General features: G+C 43.9%; 1 protein-coding gene across 7 annotated transcripts in view; it reads left to right on the forward strand.

The window, feature by feature from the left end:
• Positions 1–20,274, forward strand: part of TRIO (trio Rho guanine nucleotide exchange factor) — a 274,794-nt gene that overhangs the window by 236,323 nt on the left and 18,197 nt on the right. For 6 of the 7 annotated variants that reach the window (XM_063130237.1, XM_063130241.1, XM_063130242.1 and 3 more), the window contains 3 exons: positions 495–1,249; positions 5,277–5,524; positions 7,673–7,811. In XM_063130237.1, the coding sequence (XP_062986307.1) occupies positions 495–1,249; positions 5,277–5,524; positions 7,673–7,811 (1,142 nt within the window). Of the gene's footprint in view, positions 1–494; positions 1,250–5,276; positions 5,525–7,672; positions 7,812–20,274 lie in introns of those variants that run through there. The other variant, XM_063130244.1, reaches the window with a different exon arrangement.

The following is a 20,274-nucleotide window of genomic DNA, read 5'->3' on the forward strand; positions in this document are numbered from 1 at the left end:
CCACTAGTAAACAATTTGCTTGCATTTGATTAACCCAGTCCAAATTTTAGAAGAAATTATATTTTTAGGAAAGTTAATCTTGATCAAAGTAGGCTTGCATATGGTGTAGGTTTCAGTGATTGGCTGAGTGCATTTATGTTCCCGTGTCTAATTTTTTTTTATTTTCCTGTGGCCTCACCATTAAAGTATTATTAGAACAGGAAATATGAAGCATTTATATAACTTGTAAAAAAATGTCTTGGTGTGTTGCAATGTTAGAGAAGGATTTGGTTTCTCATCTTCATTCCTGTGGAAAACATGAGTTCATTAGTTGGCTGTTTCTTCTTCCAAAAGCAGGGTGTGCAGTAAGCAGTATACATCTGAAACGTTGCTATGGTGGTAAAAGGAGGTGCAGTATTAGGCTAAATTAATTTGAGGTCATGTTTGAAAAACTGCTTTGCACTGCCTTTCGTTTTCATGTGAATGTATGTCCTTTTTCTCAATGGCCACCTCAGCCTTGACATCACCAATCGAGTACCAGAGGAACCACAGTGGCCCTGGTGGCAGCAGCAACAGCAGTGGCCCCAGCACCTGCACTGGAATCCCTAGCTCCAGCCGTAGCAGGCCTTCCCGGATCCCGCAGCCGGTCCGACACCATTCCCCAGTCCTGGTCTCCTCTGCAGCCTCAGTCCAAGCAGAGGCAGACAAGATGTCAGGTATGTCCATTCACAATTCCTCGCTGCCTCCCCACACCATCACACTAGAGGCTCGCCTTAGCCAGGCAGGCAGGCATCCATCAGCCACGCAGCAGAACGGTCCAGAGAGAGAAGCAGAGAAGATCCCCAAGATGAAAGCGATGGAGAGCCCCCGGAAGACACCAGGAAGCACTTGTGGCTCAGCAGACACAGATCAGAGGGAATGCCGTGGGAATTCAGAGGAGATGCATTTGAGGAGCAGCGCTGGATCGCTCACACTGGGAAAGTCACGATCTGGAGCCATCTCGCCAATAAACTCTCCTCCTGCAATGACTTTCCCTTCTCCGTTTGCCAAGGAAACTTTTACACCCAGCAGCCCCCTGCAGAAGGGCTCCTTTTGGAGCTCCATCCCAGCATCCCCTGTCAGCCGCCCTGGTTCCTTCACTTTCCCTGGGGACAGTGACTCCCTCCAGCGCCAGGTCCACCGACACTCTTCACACAGCAAGGACACAGATCGCATGAGCACATGTTCCTCGACCAGCGAGCAATCAGTACACTCCACCCAGAGTAATGGGGTAAGAGCTGAAGCGCTTCTATCCTGCGAGGTCTTCTAAAAATCTTCCCATGCTCCCCCCTCTTGTGCGTGACCATCACTCTCCATACTAACTTCTGGCTCTCCGGTGCTGCATCACTGCTCTGAAATAATAATAATCAGTTGCTCCAATCTTTCTATGCCAATCTCGGTAGAAACGTATGTGGCGTCTGCGTGTGTATACATAAGCCATAGACTTGCAGTATGTATACAGACACACACAAAAACTTTCTAACTCTAAATGTGACTTCCACCTCTGCTGAAAACAAAACAATCTGCTAGTCTGGTTTCTACTAACTTGCTCTTGGCTTTTTCCTCGTCTAACCCGAAGGCACAAAATTAACATGCTGTGCGCAGCTACCATGGTGGAGCTCAGTTTGCGCGTCACCCCTATTTCCATTGCAGATTTGTTCAGGGCTTCCTCCTCTTCCATTCACATACAAACACACAATTCTTTTTCCTCCCTCCTGACAAAACGTTGAAAAGGAGAATTGCTCTGCTGCATCAGACCAAAGGTCTGTTTTGGCCAGCCAGGTGCATCCAGAAAGCCCACAAAAAGGGCATGAATTTGACATCTGGTATTCAGATGAACATGGAGGTTCCATTTAACTGTCACGGTGTGCTTCCTATGTGGCTTTTTTAGTTTCAGGTGAGCTGAAGCATTCTGTTGACTTGCAGTCTTTAAAATACGTTCACACCTGGTCAAGGAATCTTCCAGCATCACAAGATTTTAAACAATCCTGAGTACCCTATTATGCACAAATAAAAGGCTACTGTAAGCAAACCTCCAAAATACTTTTAGCAAGCTTTACATACCTTCTCTCTTCTCTATAAGTCTCTAAGAAGCTCTGCATTTAGGCATCTGAAGATTCCATTTTCAGCCTGCTCTGCTGTTTGGTATGCGAGGTTGTTGGCCAGCAGACTCCACACCTTCTCTTTCAGACTTCTATCTGGAAATGCAACATGGCATGCAAAGGACACCGTCGGATTATTGAAAATATAAACCCAGATCACTGGGAGTGCAGTGGGCACATGCCGACTCTGATGTTAGTATTAGTCCCACGCCCTTTGCCCATTTGAGTGTTTTACACTTTTCCAGCTCCTTCCACAACTTCTGCACATCAGCTGCACATCACCTGGCCTTTAGAACCTCTCTTGCCAGCATGCACTACTTGGCTGATTTTTTTTTAACAACGTAGCACTCTCCTGACTTCCTCTTTCACTTACTGTACCATAGCTTTAGGGTAAGAAATTCTGCTTTGCATGTCTCTTCTTGTTTCAAGCTCCTATTTTTATTTTTATTTTTATTTTTATTTTTATTTGACTTGGCTTTGGCGTGCCTCCTTAAATTGTTCTCTTAGGTTAGGGAAATGTCACCTTGGCAGCCAGGCTAAACAGGCTGATTGCTGTAGTAAGGAATGGGGTTGTTAAAGATCATGTTGTGTTTCTGTGGGATATTAATGCCTTGCATAGTGGGGTGAAAGTCATTTCTTCAGCTGGAGAAAATGTGCTGTGAAGACAGATCCTTGATTAATGTTAAAAATAGGTGACCCAGGTTCAAAGGTGTGCATATATATACATGGGGAAAATAAGTGGGTTAAATTTTCAAAATAAATACATTAGCCTTCACAGTGGTTTAGGTGTAACTTCCCAATACAAGAATAGATTTGCCTCATAGGCTGTAATCCTATGGGGAAAGGAGCAGCATACTTCATTCAAATCAGTGGAATGCAACTTCCAGTCTACAAAGCCATTTTTGCATAACCTTTGGATTTAATTAAATTATTTTCTAATTCGGATTTCAGCTTACATTTAATGTGTCATCCTCTGTCCAGGCATGTAGTATACTTGAGCCAACAATATTCCCCACTGAGACACAGCCAAAATGTACCAGTCCAGGACCAGTGCATGTTGTCTCGACAGCGTTCTTAAGCTGAGCACAATAAGTCCCAGAGAAGGAGGCTGCCTAGTATAGAAAATTGCCATCTGTGAAAGCACTAAGCCCCAGGAAAGTTAAAAGGGTTTAGAAATCTTACTGGGAGATGACAATCAGCCAGTTTGGATGTCATGATCTCAGTTCCCTTAACCAAATTGATTAAAATGGGAATGAGTATTGGCTCCACACATTCACCACTCTCGTCCTTCCATTGCCCACCAGCTTTGGGTCTTGGATGTTTGTAACTTTAAACCACAGTTCCAGATTACATCCAAAATGGGGAACTGTAATTTAATGTCAGTTTACTAACCAGAATCTTAAACCATGGTTTAATCCTGGTTTAAGAATCTGATTGATAAACTGACATTAAATCAGAGCTCTCTTTTTCACATAATGAGGAATTGTGGTTTAATTTAAACAGGATTTAATGTTCGTTTTAATCAGGCCCCATACTAGTTTCATTGATAATGGTTTCTAACAGTTTCAAACTGTTTACAATTTTTGTACGTTAAATGTTTTATGTTTTATCATTTTGTAAATTGCCCAGAGAGTTTTGACTATTGGGCAGTATAGAAACGTAATCGATGAATAAATGAGCCCAAACCAGTGTGCAGTGGGAGGAGTAGAACAAGGGGAAAACGTGTGAGCCTCATACTCATTCCTGCCTTTCCAAATCATGGTTTAGTAAGCTGGGATTGTTCTGTTTGAGAATCTGATTTTGACCGTGAAGATTTAGGAGTACTGGAGGGTTCACCGCCAACAATAGATGGATGAAGATTTTAAAAACAACAACACTTTTTATTTTTCAATGAAGAATTTCCTGTTAGAAGGGTACCTATCTAAACATGTGATCTCTGTGTCTTGGGTTCTTATTGACCCTGTGAAAAGCATCCCTCAGCTCTCCTTTCATATATTACACTGGAAATCTACCCAGTTGGAACTGTGATATGGCCAATGCATTCATGCAGTTTTGTATATTTTGTTCATGTACTGCAGATCATGAATAGGTTTCTAGTGTAGTCCTCCAGCACTTGAAAAGCAGCCTCTGGGTTGTGGTCAAGGATAATTCAGCTAAGCATGTCCGCCAGCAATGTGTATGCAATCTATATAAGTGGCTTCCGAACTCTGGGAACCTTTGTGCCCTCTGGGAACCTTTGTTGGCAGAGAAATCCTTTGCCCCAGAACCAACTCTGTAGTGCATCCGTTTGTGGCATCCATTCTGGGATGCACTGTCAGTTTGCAAAGGACTCTTGTGAAGCCTCTCTTCCTAAACCTGATGCCCCCCCCCTGATGTTTTGGACTATAATTCCCATCATCCCTGACTGTACACCATGCATGATGGGAGTTGCTGTCCAAAACATCTGGTGGGCACCAGGTTGGAGAAGGATGCATCACCCAAGTCTCAAGTGCTCTAAATGTACCCATCACTCCCTTATACCCCACCGACGCAGTTTGGAAAACAATAAGCTACATGATTACTGCTCATAGTTCCACCTAATTTATTTGGATTATGTAGGATTCTTTGATATATCTTAAAATTAGGATTCCCATTAAATGCCAACATCTACACCAAAACTGATTAAGAGCAATTTCTGATCACCTTGAGCACAATCTTGCTTTGCCAACTTATTCACAGCCTCTTCACTCACCTGTAGCCATCTTTTTTAAAATAGAAATGCAGTTTATAAAGGCTTACTAGAGTCATATCTTTCCTTAAGACCCCAAGTGCAAGCTTTCCTGTGCTGCTCCTTAAGAAAGTAGGCTAAACTAGTAGTGCCCTTAGTGATAGAATATTAGAAACTGAAACATTGGCTTTATTGTTCTCTTAAATTGGCACTTAACGTAGTTGCTCAGTTTTTTGGATCACAGCTGGTTTGATTCTATTCAGATTTGCAAAACTCTCACCAGTCATAGTTGTGTGAAGGGTAACATTTTGATTTTAATACTGAAATGACTATTCTTATATGCTGATGTTATGGAACAGAGCCTTCATAAATGCCACCCCCTACACCTTTGTAAACACTCTCCTTTTTCCTCCCTTTCCCCTCCCTCTACCTAATTGGTTCATCCACAGAGTGAAAGTAGCAGCAGTAGCAATATCTCCACCATGCTGGTGACACACGATTATACGGCAGTGAAGGAGGATGAGATTAATGTCTACCAAGGAGAAGTCGTGCAAATTCTAGCCAGCAACCAACAGAACATGTTTTTGGTGTTCCGAGCCGCCACTGACCAGTGCCCTGCAGCCGAGGGCTGGATCCCCGGCTATGTACTGGGGCACACCAGTGCAGTCACTATTGACAACCCCGATGGAACAATGAAGTAAGTGGATGCTTCCCTGAAGAGACTCATTTTATAAGATTTTGTAATACAAAATACACACTGGCAGAGAGAAACTGTAGTAAAATGTTATGGCTCTTCATTGTATTAGCTTTTTACACTAATGCAGATTCTGTGTTAGCACAGGGGCTAGTAGTCTGAGAATGCTTGGATAAAAATATGATTGCCCAATTCCCTTGTGACTGTACAACTGTACACTTTTAAAATAAAGGTACTACAAATAAATGGGTAAAGGTGGAAACAAAAGGTGTTCTTTTTTAAAAAAGATTGTTTAACATTTCTTGCAGTTTGAGGTTGAAAACACGTAATGGAAGATTGTTCTCTCTCTTTTCCCTCTGGTATCCTTTCAGCTCTTTCTTCTCTGCTTCTCTTCTTCCTCATCTGACTATCACAAACTAACTTTTCTTCTGCCCCTTTCCCAACATTCTATACCTGTCCTTTCACTGAGCCAGCATTCCAAGACCTCACAGGAGGAATCACTATTATGCATGAATACACACCCTGTGTCCTTGTGTTGTTCTACTAATCAGTTTCTACAAGTAAATATTTTTATTTATACCCAAATATTTCCATCGTATCTGATAAAGAATTCTTGAGTCAGTGAAGATTGTGAAAAGCAATTGAGAATTCCAACAGGTTCAGAATTTGGCTACTCATCTACTAATGACTGTCAGCTGTTGTGAACATATAACACCTTCTTTTCAATGTCTTTACCTGCTTCTGGTTTATTTACATGGTCAGTTCAAGGTGCTGATCTTGATATCTGAAACTCTTAAGCCATTCCATTGGACTGCAGCAGAGAAGGAAAAGGGAAGCCATTTCATCAGCTGTGCTGAGACCAGCTCCTTTTTTCTCCTCCTCTCCCTGAACAGCTTCCATCACAGCTAGTTATTATATGAATTCTAACATTTGAAGAACTGGTGTCTTATTTTGCTTTCTTTCCCCCTTTCTCCTCATCCCTTTTTCCTTTTGTGTCATGTTTTAGTTTGTAAGCCTGAGGGCAGGGACTTGTCTGGGACTGAGTGAAGCTTTTTATATGTCCAGGTCTTGATCACTCCTTGGCTTGGAGCCTAACACTTTTTTCTCTTCTCTGAGGATTCTGTCCAGTCTCACCACCTGAATTGATGGGCCAGCATGGGAGTGTGGGTCCCTGGTGTGGAGGTTGTTGGATTTGGATTCCAAAGGTCCAGATTAAGGGGGGCCTAGCTGAACGACCCCAGTCCTATGGTGATGCTGGGGCCTAGAATGGTTCCCACCACCTCTGCCTCATGTGCAGTTGGAACTACCTGCCCCCTCCAAGTCACAGCCTGAGTCCAGTCTGCTGCTCAGGTTGACAGATCCAGGGCGTGGAATACAAATGACATTCTGAGCACTCCTCAGGATGGCTGACTGGCAGGCATTCTTAGCAGTTGTACGTGCTGAAAAAGAAGCTACCCTACTTCATGTCCAATTCTTCAGAAATTCTATCTGCATCATGCCTATGAAAGATCTCCTGGGAGGCAAGAGAAGATGCAATATGTTTCTAGTTAAAACACCTGGAAAATAATGAAGGGAGAACCCAGAACTGCTTACAGTAAATTGATCTTAATCCAATAGGCTGAAGAAGGCAACGTGTTCCAAGACACATTTATTTATTTACACTACTTTTATATCACTTAATATCCTGAAATCGCTAAGAGAGCGCAATCCTGTGACCCCTAGACAAAGTCTTGGGGGAAAGGGAGGGGGATATGATAGTTTGGATTTCTAGATCTGAGATTAGAGCCACCCTGAGCACAAAATATTTTTTGTGTGGGGAAATAAATCTTATGAGCCCTGCAATCTGAATTGGTGCAGCCCAGCCACAGGTTCACCCCCACAACTAGGCCCTAATTAGTTATTGCTGCACAGTGAGGACGTAATTCATATTCTTCATATAAAGATAGAATTCTTTCCCACCAGGAGAACCATATCATTTCAAAAGGCATTTGTCTAATTTGTTGATATACTTGCTGATGTTAGAAACTGACTCGTCAGTGTGGTATCCTTTAGATGTTGCTTCTTCTAACGTTCACTTAAAATATTTTGCCAAGGCAAAATCGCCCATAGGAAGTTCCAACTAATTACAATGCTGTTATGTTCTGGCTTCAGGAAGTCGTCATCTTGGCACACAGCACTCCGTCTAAGGAAGAAATCTGAGAAAAAAGATAAAGACGGCAAAAGGGAAGGCAAGTTAGAAAATGGTTACCGTAAATCGCGAGACGGACTTGCCAATAAGGTTTCCGTGAAGGTATTTCTTCCTGATATTGTGTTTTTATTAGCCTGTTGTGCCAACTTTTAAACTGTAAAACAAGCATCTTGTTTTAACATAAATGTTGTTTTACTTGGAATACGTTTGCACCAGTGTCCCTTGCAACCTGCTGTTTCTTCAGATACAAAGTACTAAAATCCTGTTTTCACCACAAATTTTAGGGCAGCTGTAAAATTCAGCTGACAGATAGTACTTTATAAAAGCGGTACTCCTAAATCTACTTACTGGAGAGTAAATTCCATTGAACTGAGTAAACATGCTTACGATTGCACTGGAAATATAATATTTAAAGAAACAATGGAAGTTAGTAGGATTATTGGAGAAATCTGCTGGGTTGCATTTGTTGTATTTCAAAGATAGCATTTAATTGAACCTCTGTTTCTGTACATCATGTGGAGCAAGTAAAACATAGGAAACTTCCCTATACGGAGTCAGCCCACCGATCCATCTAGCCCAAAATTGTCTATACTGACTGGCAGCGATTGTTTAGGGGTTCAGGCAGGATTCTTTCTTTCCCTATCTGGAGATGCCAGGGATTGAACCTGGGGCCTTCTTCATGCAAAGCGTGTGCTCTACTGCTGAGCCACAGCCCTCCCCAATAGTGGGAGTGAATGCTTAAGATTAGAATAAGGGAAGCAAGAGAAGGCAGTGATCTATTGTAAGTATACTAGGTGAAGGCTGAGAGCCTCCAGTCTGGGTTGTTTGTAGCAGTGTTTTTTGTGGTTTTGTAATGGGAGGAAAGGGTAAATGTTCCTTTAGAAGTGAGGATGACTAGTCTCAGTGAAGGAGCTGAGGCAGATGTTTTTAAGATGCCCACTAAAGTAAAAATGCTCAGAAGGGTTGAAGCACTAATAAGAGCAGAAAGCTCTTTCTGATAGCTGCAGTTTCACACTGCTAAGGATCATATGTCAGAAAAAGATAGTGGTATATTCCCCAACTTAACAACATAGGATTCCTTCCTTATGGAGCAGCAAACACATAGAGGGGTACTTTAGATGGTATAGGAGAGGCCCCTTTGAAGACACCCTGGCTTGCAAAAGCCCATCTGTTGAACACCTGGGAAAGGGCTTTGTTGCTGCTGCGTTGCTCACAAACTCTGGAACTTTGGAGTTGCAATTGATCCTCACTCCCTCTGCGTTCCAGAAGGGGTTCAAAACAAAACTGTTTAACTTGGCTTTTTAAATTCTTAGCATGCTTTTTAATGTAGATTTTTTTTTCTATTTTTATTTGATTTCTGTTTTATTTTTGGAATTTTTGGTTGGTTTCGGAAAGGGAGTATAGAAATAGTTTAAATCAGGGATGGGGAACTGCCACGACACAGGCTCTGAACACCAGACCTCACGTCTGCCACCACTTATTATGGGGCGACACAGGCTCTGAACACCAGACCCGGCCGAGGCTACTCCCTGCTCAAGCCAAGCACCACCGCTTGATACGCTTGAGGCAAGGGATAAAGCCCACCTTCCTCCAAACTATGTGGAGAAAGGGGTTTAAAATGGAGAAGGATTTTATATATATATAATAATGTGCTGTGAGTTATATCTGCTTAGGTGAATGATTGTCAGAGTGGGTGCTGAATGTGTAAACTTAAGATGATAAACGCCAAACAGACACGTGGGATTTTTGTGGTAGTTTTTAAACAAACAATCAAAATTTATTTTTAAAAGTTCATAAGCTTTGTTTCAAATAACAACATTTAAAAACCTTTTTGAAACCTTCCATACAATCCTGTCACTCTCACATTCGCGCTTTCCTTTCTCTCACACAATCACTCTTGAACTTTCTTTATTATCAGTATTAATATACTTCCACTACGTGCACACCACACCCTAAAGACACCACTCACTACACTGACTCTCAAATTTCCCAGAACTTAAGTACCATAAATACAGAGAGCACTACAGACTCTAAGAGTCCCTAACAAGTCTCCCTGAAAAGCTTTCCTGAAAAGAACAAGATCAAGAACAAGAACACACAATCCCCTCCGTCATTCCCTTATATATATCACTCCTCCCCCCTCCCAAGACATTCTAACTCCGCCCACTCAGGCCAACATTCTAAAAACCACAGACTTACAAACTGCAGACATACCTTTGGGAATTGACTTGTGGGGTGTAACGCCACATATTCCCCCCCCTTTTTTTTAAAACCCCGAGTATGGGGCTGGTTTAATACCTGGACCTGTACATAGGGTTTGGGGAAATAAAATGGTTAAACATTTATATATACAATTAATAGCAATAACAATATATATACATATACAAACCTTTTGGAAAATCAAACTAGGTATAAGAACCACATTTTTATTAGTCCACTTTTTGGCTCCAATTTTTAAAGTCCAGGAGCATCACAATGTCCACAACAAAGTCTCACTTTACTGGTGAACTGGACGATTCCTGGCGAGACAGTCCGTCCACAATGATGTTCTCCCGACCTGCTACATGCTGGAACTCCGCGTTGAAGCTCCAGATCCGCCACGACCACTGCTGCAAAAGTTCGTTGTGGCTTTCCATGGGTTGCAGCCACAACAGCGCTCGACGACATGCTCGCATGATGAACCGCTGTCCCTCCACGCATGCCCCGACTCTGTCCATAGCCCAAACGATGGCCAGACACTTCTCTTGGACAGCAAAACAGCCTCTCTTTCTCTCTGCTAACCCTCCGCTGGAATAGGCCACGAGATGCTCTACATCGTCCACTGTCTGCCACAGTTCTGCTCTATCTCTGACCTCTGAAGCTTCTGAGGCCAGAATAAACTTTTCTTTGACTGCTTCTAACATTCCCCCATTCACTCCATCAGCAGACGATTTAATAGGGGAATGGGCTCCAGTCTTATTTTGAACAATGCAAGGTCCTTCCCAAACAGCCTCGAACTGACTACTCTTCTTGGGAAAGAAGACCATGACATCAACTCCTATTCTAAAGCTCTGGTCTCTAGCCTTTCCACCATACCAAGTTTTCAGCTTGGTTTGGGCCCTAGCCAAACTCGTGGGTGCCAGCTCTATAACCTCTCTCCTGTCATTCTGAAGGCTCAGAACATAACCCACTCCGGATTCTTTCTCTCCTTCCCAGCTTCCCTCCATAATACTCAGAGGACCACACACATTCTTCCGCATCATTAGCTCAAAGGGGTAGAATCTAGGGGAGTTCTGGGGAATTTCATTATAATCAAAAAGAAAGTAAGACAATTCTTTGTCCCAGTCAAAGGGATGGTCTGCCACATAGGTCTTAATCATCGGCTCAATGGTGCCATTATATTTTTCAACTAGCCTATTTGTTTGGGGGTGGAAAGCAGTGGATGTTATATGCTTGACACTGCAACACCTCCACAAACATCTCATTTCATTAAAGAACAAAACTGAGCTTTGATCACTCCAAATTTTATGGAGGAAACCCAAGCGACAAAAGATTTTTAATAGGGCTTCTGCCACTGACAAGACATCAACTTTTTGAAGGGCTTCAGCATTCGGGAACTTTGTGGCAAAATCTTTTATGGTCACTTGAAACTTTTTCCTTGTCTGTGTAGGTCTAGGGAAGGGTCCTACTAGGTCCAGTCTTATTTTTAAAAAGGGTTGGTTGGTAAGTGGTAAGGGATTTAGGGGAGCCTTGACCTTGTCCCTACTTTTCTCCACCCTCTGGTAACTCTCACAGGACTTGTAAAACTCTGTGCCTTCCCTAAAAATATTTGGCAAGTAATAATTAGTCATCAACCTTTTCTGGGTTTTACCTATCTCCATGTGGCCTGCCAAAAAGGAGTCGTGAGCTAATTTCAGCAGCTGGTCCCTATATGGTATTGGTACCACAAGCTGCTTTTCAGCCCCCCAACTTCCTTGTTTCTTCTTGGGCAACCACTTTTGGTATAGGAGTCACTGATCCCAGAAAACCTGTTCTTTCTGAATGTCACTAAAAGCGGTTTCTTGGGCTTCAGCTTTGGATCCTAAAACTTCCAAGCTGGGATCATTTCCTGTGTTTAAAGCCAACGTGGTATCAGTTTTTGCAACGTTGTTTCTTGGCTCAGCAATTCCTTCAGCTGGGTTGCTAGGCAACTGCAGAAGCCTGCCTTCAGCCTCTCCAGATTTGCTACAATTCTCTGACAAGCCCTCCACTGCTGCTTGTGAGCGTGTAATAATAAAAACTTTCCTACCTTCTAACCCCATGATATCAGTACCTAGGATTAGAGGTTCTTCCTGACAGGAATTAATACCTAAAATACATTTCCCTGTGACTCCCCTCCATGTAACTTTCATCTCGGCTACAGGAATTTCAATTATGGGCCCTGTCACAGGTTTGATGTTAATTTTTCTGTGAGGAATAATCTCCTCCCTCCTCACAAGGTCTGCTCTAATCAGAGATAAACAAGCTCCAGTATCTAGAATAGCTTTATGCTTTTTTCCATTTATTAAAACATTTTCCCACACTAATGTGTAACACTGGGAACTTTGGGTATGTTCAGCATCTTTATTTATATCCATTCTCCTTACTGAGGTACTTTTCTCTTTCTCTTCTCTCAGCCTGGGACAGTGTGGTCTAATATGCCCCACCAACCCACAATGATGGCATGTGAGGTCTGTATTTCCAAACAGAGGTTTGGTGGTGTTTCCCGCCTTTTCCGTTGGCAACTGATTTTTATTTACACTAGCCTCCTTTTTACCCCCATTAGGTTTATACCCTGGTTTAATATTATTTTCTTTAGGAGACTTGCTGGTCATGTGATAGCCCCGGTTTAAGGAAAATTGATCAGCCAGGGAAGCTGCATCTTGATAAGTTTTTGGGTCTCTATCTCTCACCAGCAATCTTATATCTTCAGGGATTTGAAATATTAATTGATCTTTAATCATCAGATCAACTAAATCTTGTTTGGTTTTCACCTCAGCGCAGGTGATCCATTTCTCAAAATGATCTGCTAATTTGTATCCCAACTCCACAAAAGATTTGGATGACACAGAATTAAGGCTTTTAAATTTCTTCCGGAAATACTCAGGCCCATAGCGAAATCTTTTATAAACTGCAGTTTTAAATGAGGCAAAATCTAAAGCTTCCCCCACAGGAAAACTATTATAAATTTCAGCCAGGTCTCCCTTGATCAAGTTAGGGATAAACTTCATATAATCGTGTGGCTTTACTTCCCACATCATGGCTGCCTTTTCAAAGGTATTGAAGAAAATTTGGGGATCTTGCCCTTCAACATAAGGGGTAAAGTCTTTAGGAGATAATTTGGGAGGTCTAGCCCCTTCCTCAATTCTCCTCTGATCTTCCCGCTCAAGTTTTCTCTTTTCTAAAGCAATTAGTTCTAGCTCCAGCTCTCTATCTTTTTCTCTTAATCTTATTTCTGCCTCACGATCTTTTTCCCTCAGCCTTTCTTGCTGTTCTAACTCAGCTCTTTTCAATTCTCTATCAGCCTCTTGCTGTTTTAATTCTCTATCTCTTTGCTTTATTCTTTCTAATTCAATTTGTCTGTCAGCTTCTCGTTGTTTTATTTTCTCCATTTCTAGCTGAATGTATTGAGGAGACATTTCTACAGGCACTTGCCTCAGAGGATTTACCTCAGTTTCACCTGCAGCATGAACTCTGTAATATTCTATAAGAGCCCATTTCATTTCATCAACTGACTTTCCTTCAGTTGGCAAATTTAAATGTTTACATCTGTCTGACAGAGCATCTTTCTTCAACGCTAAAATATCCATTTTTATCAGACAGAGACTTAACCTTAATAAATAAAATGGTACTGGGAGTTTTCAATTGAGATCAGGAGTGGTAAACTTGATATTTTATAATATGTATCTCACCACAGACAAAAATATCCTGTCAGAGAATTGTATCAGTGCAACCTCTGACTTAGGTAATATGTAACTTTCACAGCTAAGGACCTCAGAGGTGCTTTACAGTAACCACCCTCTGTCCTGTTCACAAATAAAATCCTTTTTAACTTCTGTCACTATAAATGAACAGAGTCTATTTTGGATCCCGACGCTGCCACCACCTATTATGCCACGACACAGGCTCTGAACACCAGACCCGGCCGAGGCTACTCCCTGCTCAAGCCAAGCACCACCACTTGATACGCTTGAGGCAAGGGATAAAGCCCACCTTCCTCCAAACTATGTGGAGAAAGGGGTTTAAAATGGAGAAGGCTAACAAGTCTCCCTGAAAAGCTTTCCTGAAAAGAACAAGATCAAGAACAAGAACACACAATCCCCTCAGTCATTCCCTTATATATATCACTCCTCCCCCCTCCCAAGACATTCTAACTCCGCCCACTCAGGCCAACATTCTAAAAACCACAGACTTACAAACTGTAGACATACCTTTGGGAATTGACTTGTGGGGTGTAACGCCACAGGAACTTCCATCACATGGGCTAAATTTGGCTGAACAGGCTGACTCATCCGGCCTGCTGAGCCTCAAGTGAGGCCTTTCTCCCTCTCTGAAGCCTCACCCTCTCCAAAAGCTCCAACCCATATTTAGGGCAAGAAAGCATGAGAGCAATTGACCTGTGGCTCAGCTAGCTTCCCCAGTGGAGTCCACTTTGCTACTCCCTCACCTTCCCTTCCCCGTGTGGAGAACGTGACAGAGGAGTGAAGCTAAAGCCTTGGTGGGCTTCACTCCACTTGAGCTTTCCTTTCTGGGATATGCCCACATGAGGTAAAGCAGGCTCCTTGACTGAGGCGCCTGCTGCAAGAGCTCCAGCCGGCACTTCAGCTGAGGGCCCAATGATGTCAGGGGTGGTGCTTCATTCTTGAAGTCACAAATGGGGCTATAGAATTTTGTCTGTTTGATGCAACCTCAAACTTCCGTCATCTTTCTAGACCTTGAGCGCTTGACAGAAACAACATCCTCTAAACCTGTCAGCAAGCTAGAACATAACTTCTCAGTTTAACTCAGACTGAAATCAGAAACTCATAATCCTTCAATATCAATATTAATGTACGGCAAAGAGATATAAATCCAGATCCATACTCCTGAACCCACTCTGAACATTTGGGATACCCGCAAAAAGGAAAGGACAACTGCCACGACACAGGCTCTGAACACCAGGCCTGGCCGCGGCTACTCCCTGCTCAAGCCAAGCACCACCACTTGATATGCTTGAGGCGAGGGATAAAAACCACCTTTCTCCAAACTATGTGGAGAAGGATTTCAATAATAAAATTATGCGCTGTGAATTATATGTGCTGAGGTGAATTATTATCAGAGTGGGTGTTAAATGTATAAACTTCAGATGATAAATGCCAAACAGACACGTGGGATTTTTGTGGTAGTTAAAAACAAAATAATTAAAATTTATTTTAAAAGTTCACAAGCTTTGTTTCAAAATAAAACATTTAAAAACCTTTTTGAAACCTTTCACCCAATCCTTTCACCCATTCACGTACACGCTTTCCTTTCTCTCACACAATCACTCTTGAGCTTTAATATCAGTATTGTTTAATATACATCAACTATGTGCACACCACACTCCAAAGACACCACTCTCTACACTGAACCTCAAATTCTCTAAACCCAAGTACTCTAAACACTAAGAGCTAAAATACAGAGAGCGCCAACTAACCGAGAGCCCCACTAAAAACTCCCAATCCCCTCAGTCCTTCTCTTATATATCACTCCTCCCCTCTCCTCAGACATTCTAACTCCACCCACTCAGGCCAACATTCTAAAAACCACAGATTTACAAGCTCTAGACATACATTTGAGAACTGACTTGTGGGGTGTAACGCCACATATTCCCCCCCTTTTTTAAAAAACCCGAGTATGGGGCTGGTTTAATACCTGGACCTGTACATAGGGTTTGGGAAATAAAATGGTTAAACATTTATACGTAACAATAACACCAACAATATATACATACAAACTTCCTGAAAAGTCAAAGAAGTTATAAGAACCACATTTTTACTAGTCCACTTTTTGGCTCCAATTTTAAAGTCCAAGAGCATCACAATGTCCACAACAAAGTCTCATGTTATTGGTGAATTGGACGATTCCTGGCGAGACAGTCCATCTGCGCTGATATTCTCTTGACCTGCTACATGCTGGATCTCCGTGGTGAAGTCCTGGATCCACCACGACTACTGCTGCAAAAGTTGGTTCTTCTTCGTGGTCTCTGTGCATCACACATATGGGCTCTGCGCCTGCGCGGGGCCAGCTTCGGAAACTTCACTAGCTGAAAATCTTTTGGGGCGGGAACCCCTCCCCCACCGTCCACTGAGCATGCTCAGAGGTTCCCGCCCTATCTCCTCAGTTCTCTTCAACCGCCTGTGGGTCAACAGCTTGTTGGAGACTTCTCTTGGTATTGTAATACCTCAGCTGAAAAATCTATCGTTTTTTCCTTCTTTCTCTTACCTCTCTAGTTTTCAACCTTTTCTCTGTATAGTTAGATTAAAAAAAAAATTTTTTTTGTTAGTTAGTTAGCGTTTTTGTGCTTATGGCACATCAAGGCTTTTTTAAAAAGTGTTCAGATTGCAGCCAAAAGATTTCGCAAACAGATGGACACTCTCTGTGTTTGCTCTGCTTGGGGGAGGCACATGTTGTGGAGTATTGTGCTTTTTGCTTGAAATTTTGAAGACAAGCAAGAAAAAACTGCGCGGATCGCCTTCGGGTGATTCTTTGGGAAAAGGCTTTGGAGGCAGTAGATAAACCGAGACCGTCTCGAAGTTCCATATCTCCTCACAGAATGGAGTCTATGCTCCAACCTCCTCCAGTATGGAGTGAAGCCTTAGTGGTTCTCCCCTCCTCCTCTCACTCCGCTTCTAAGGCGGCTAAGAAAATATCTAAGAGAGCGAGAGAGCATACTGGGACAGAAGAACCCCAAAAGAAAAAGAGCAAACTAAAGGCAAAAAATGGAAAGAAAAAGTCGTCTAATCCATCTTTGTCGGTACCGAAGAGCCCGGTACCGAGGACTTTGATACCAAAGCACTCTACGATACCAGGAACCCCGATATCGCAGCTTTCCCTGCAAAGATCCCCCCCCCCGATACCGACAAGCCCGATATCGAGGCTGTCGATACCGAGACGGGCAACTCCATCATCACCACCAGTCCTGACGCTCCCAGCACAGTCAGAACAAGTTGTCGTCTCCCCGGTACCGTCACCTTTTCAGATCATCACGATACCTGCTGAAGAGACAAGCGTGAGAACATCTATCTCAGAAGGAGAGATTAGAGGTTCCTCGCTGGATAATACCATGGCAGATTGGGGGGGAAGCCTTCTCCCCGATACCGTCACGATCCGCAACCGGCAGTCAGTACCGATGGACATCGATACCGACAAATGCCTCACGACACGCAACCAGCAGTCGGTACCGATGGACATCGATACCGACAAATACCTCAGGAACCGTACCCGTCAACAGATTCCGACGGCCATCGGTACCGTCCAATATCGCCTTACGATAACATCCGTGATCGCTCGCCAGCGTCGACTTATTCAAGCCATCAGCAATATGGCTATGGTGAACGTTCCCGTTCGCCGCTTAGGAGGTATGATCAGTATGGGGATTGGCAACCTCCACAATACCCTCCTTACTATTATGAGGACTGGAGATACAGGCGAGAGCAAGATCACTACTACCACTACCAGCAAGAACGCCCGTACGCTCATTACCCGCGCTTCCGCCAACCCCCCTCAGAAACCATCTCCTGTCCTCCGCCTCCAGAGGACGTAACATCTATGCCACCACCAACTCAACCATCAGTACCGAGACGGACAGAGCAACCAACACAAACAACAGTACCACCTACATCGGTACCGTCCCAAGCCATTCAGCCCTTACCTGCATCTCAGGTGATGGGAAACAGGCTGGAGACTTTATCGGAGGAAGACTATCAATCTGACTCCTCACAAGCGGCCTCACCAGTACCTTCCATCCCCTCACCAGACGACCTTGTTGCTACCTCTGATATAGTGTCCCCTTCGGAAGATCTGGCAGATTTTGCTGACCAGGTGCAGCGAATGGCAAGGTCGTTGGGAATTGAAATGTCCCAACCAGTTGAGAAACTAAACGACCCCGTCTATGACGATGTTTACTGTGAGTCATCTACTCCAGCAGCTATCCCATACTGCTGCGAACAGTACTGCTGCGAACAACCCAGCAATCCTGGAAGCTACCTTCCTCTATGCCACCAACGTCAAGGGGGCTAGAGAATCTCTACAAAATACAAGAGAAAACAGCCCCCTTTCTCTTTACAGACCCCAAACCAAATTCAATCATCGTGGAAGCGTCCCAGGGACGTACTCAGAGGAGGCACAATGCGCCCGTGGACAAAGAAGGCCGTAGATTGGATGGCCTAGGGAGAAGAATATACTCTTCGACGGCACTATCTTTGCGTGCACATAACTACCAAGCCACAATGGCAAAGTACCAGCTCTTTTTGTGGGAGAAGATGGCGTCTCTCTCCGGTTACCTCCCGGATGACCAGAGGGAACTTGCTAATGTTTTTTACACTGAGGCAATGAGACTTTCCCGGCAACAGCTTAATACAGCACGTCATGCCACCGACTGCGCCTCAAAGGCTATGGTAGCTTCCATTGCTCTCCGAAGGCATGCATGGTTAAGGTCCGTGGGATTGTCCCAAGAGGCAAGCACCCGCATAGAGGACCTACCTTTTGATGGAGAAGGCCTATTCCATTGTTCCACCGACGAGTCAATGGAAAACATTCAGAAGGCTAAAAACACGGCCAAGAAAATGGGAATTGGGCAACAACAGCAGCCACAAAGATCGTTCCGTCCAAGACACTGGCCTAGGACCCAACAACAATTCCAGCCCAGGCAGCAACAACTACAGGACCGTACTCCTCTGTATCAACCCCAAGGGCAATACAAGAGGCAACAATTCTCTGGTCGCTTCAAACAGAGTAAAGGCAAACCAGACGGAAATCAGAGACGGCATCTTTGACTGCCCCATAACCATGACTACCTCACCACAATTCGGAGACATTCTTGCCCCTTTCTATCACACATGGACCACCATTACCACCGATACGTGGGTCCTGAACATCATTTCTCGGGGCTACAAGATTTACCACCACCCCTCCCCTCGGAACCGCAAGGTTTACACCTACAGACGCTCTGATACAGGAGACCAAGTCTCTATTAAAGAAGGGCGCCATAGAGCGATTACCAACACATGCCCTAGGGTGCGGGTTCTACTCCCGCTACTTTATGGTTCCGAAATGGGATGGGGGCCTATGACCTATCTTGGACCTCAGAGACTTCGAGTTCATCAAACCCAAAAAATTTCAGATGAACTCCTTAGCAAACATCTTACCATTCCTCTCCCAAGGGGACTGGTTTACGGCGATCGACCTCAAGGACGCGTACTTCCACGTCTCAATCCACAACGACCACTGTCACTTTCTCCGATTAATAGTAGGGGAAGATACTTTTCAATTCAAAGTACTTCCCTTCGGTCTGTCTACTGCCCCCTGAGTTTTCACAAAGTGCATGGCACCGGTGTGCGCTTTTCTGAGAACTCGAGGGGTAGAGATTTACCCCTACTTGGACGATTGGCTGATAGTGGCAAATACAGAACAGGAAGCCACCCACAACACTCACCTTATCATCAACCTCCTCAACAAATTAGGCCTATGCATCAACAAAGAAAAATCAACCTTCCAACTTACCCAAAGAATAAAATTCCTCGGAGCGATTCTGGACTCAACCCGCTCCAAGGACTTTCTTCCAGAAGAAAGAGCCACTACATTGGTGACACTAGCACTCAAGCGCTACCATTCAAAGACTATATCTGCCTTTCAAGTCCAAAGATTGCTTGGATTCATGGCAGCAACAGTGAGTGTAGTACCGTGGGCTCGCCTCCACATGAGGCCTCTACAGTTGTGGCTCCTGAGGGAGTACGACAATACAATGGACGCTCATCAAGTGAAATTGTCTCTCCCTACGACTCTGAAAGACACCCTCCTCTGGTGGACAGATACGTCCAATATCATGCAGGGGTTGAACTTCACACCTCCACTTCCGTCCAGACATCTGATGACAGATGCATCATTATTGGGCTGGGGAGCCCACTGCGGAGACCTTACCATACAGGAGTGCTGGAGCCATGCCGACACACATATAAACGTGCTGGAACTAATGGCCATTCAGAAAGCGTTACGTGCTTTCCAACAGACCTTGTCAGGGCAAGTGGTTCAGATCCACACCGACAACATGGCAGTTGTTTGGCACATAAACAAGTAAGGCGGAACACGGTCAATGGACCTGATTTCCCTAACTTTAGACATTTGGCACTGGGCAATCGCCCACGACATGGCCTCATCGGCCATTCATATCGCAGGCCAGGACAATATACTGGCAGACAAGCTCAGCCGCACTTTCGTGGACACACACGAGTGGCAAATGACAAGGTCTGTACTCACCATGATCTTCAAGACATGGGGACAGCCTTCAATAGACCTGGTCACGTCACCAGAGAACGCCATCTGCAGCCGC

The sequence above is a fragment of the Elgaria multicarinata genome, chromosome 7, assembly GCF_023053635.1.
Source record: "Elgaria multicarinata webbii isolate HBS135686 ecotype San Diego chromosome 7, rElgMul1.1.pri, whole genome shotgun sequence".
Taxonomy (NCBI): Eukaryota; Metazoa; Chordata; class Lepidosauria; order Squamata; family Anguidae; genus Elgaria; species Elgaria multicarinata.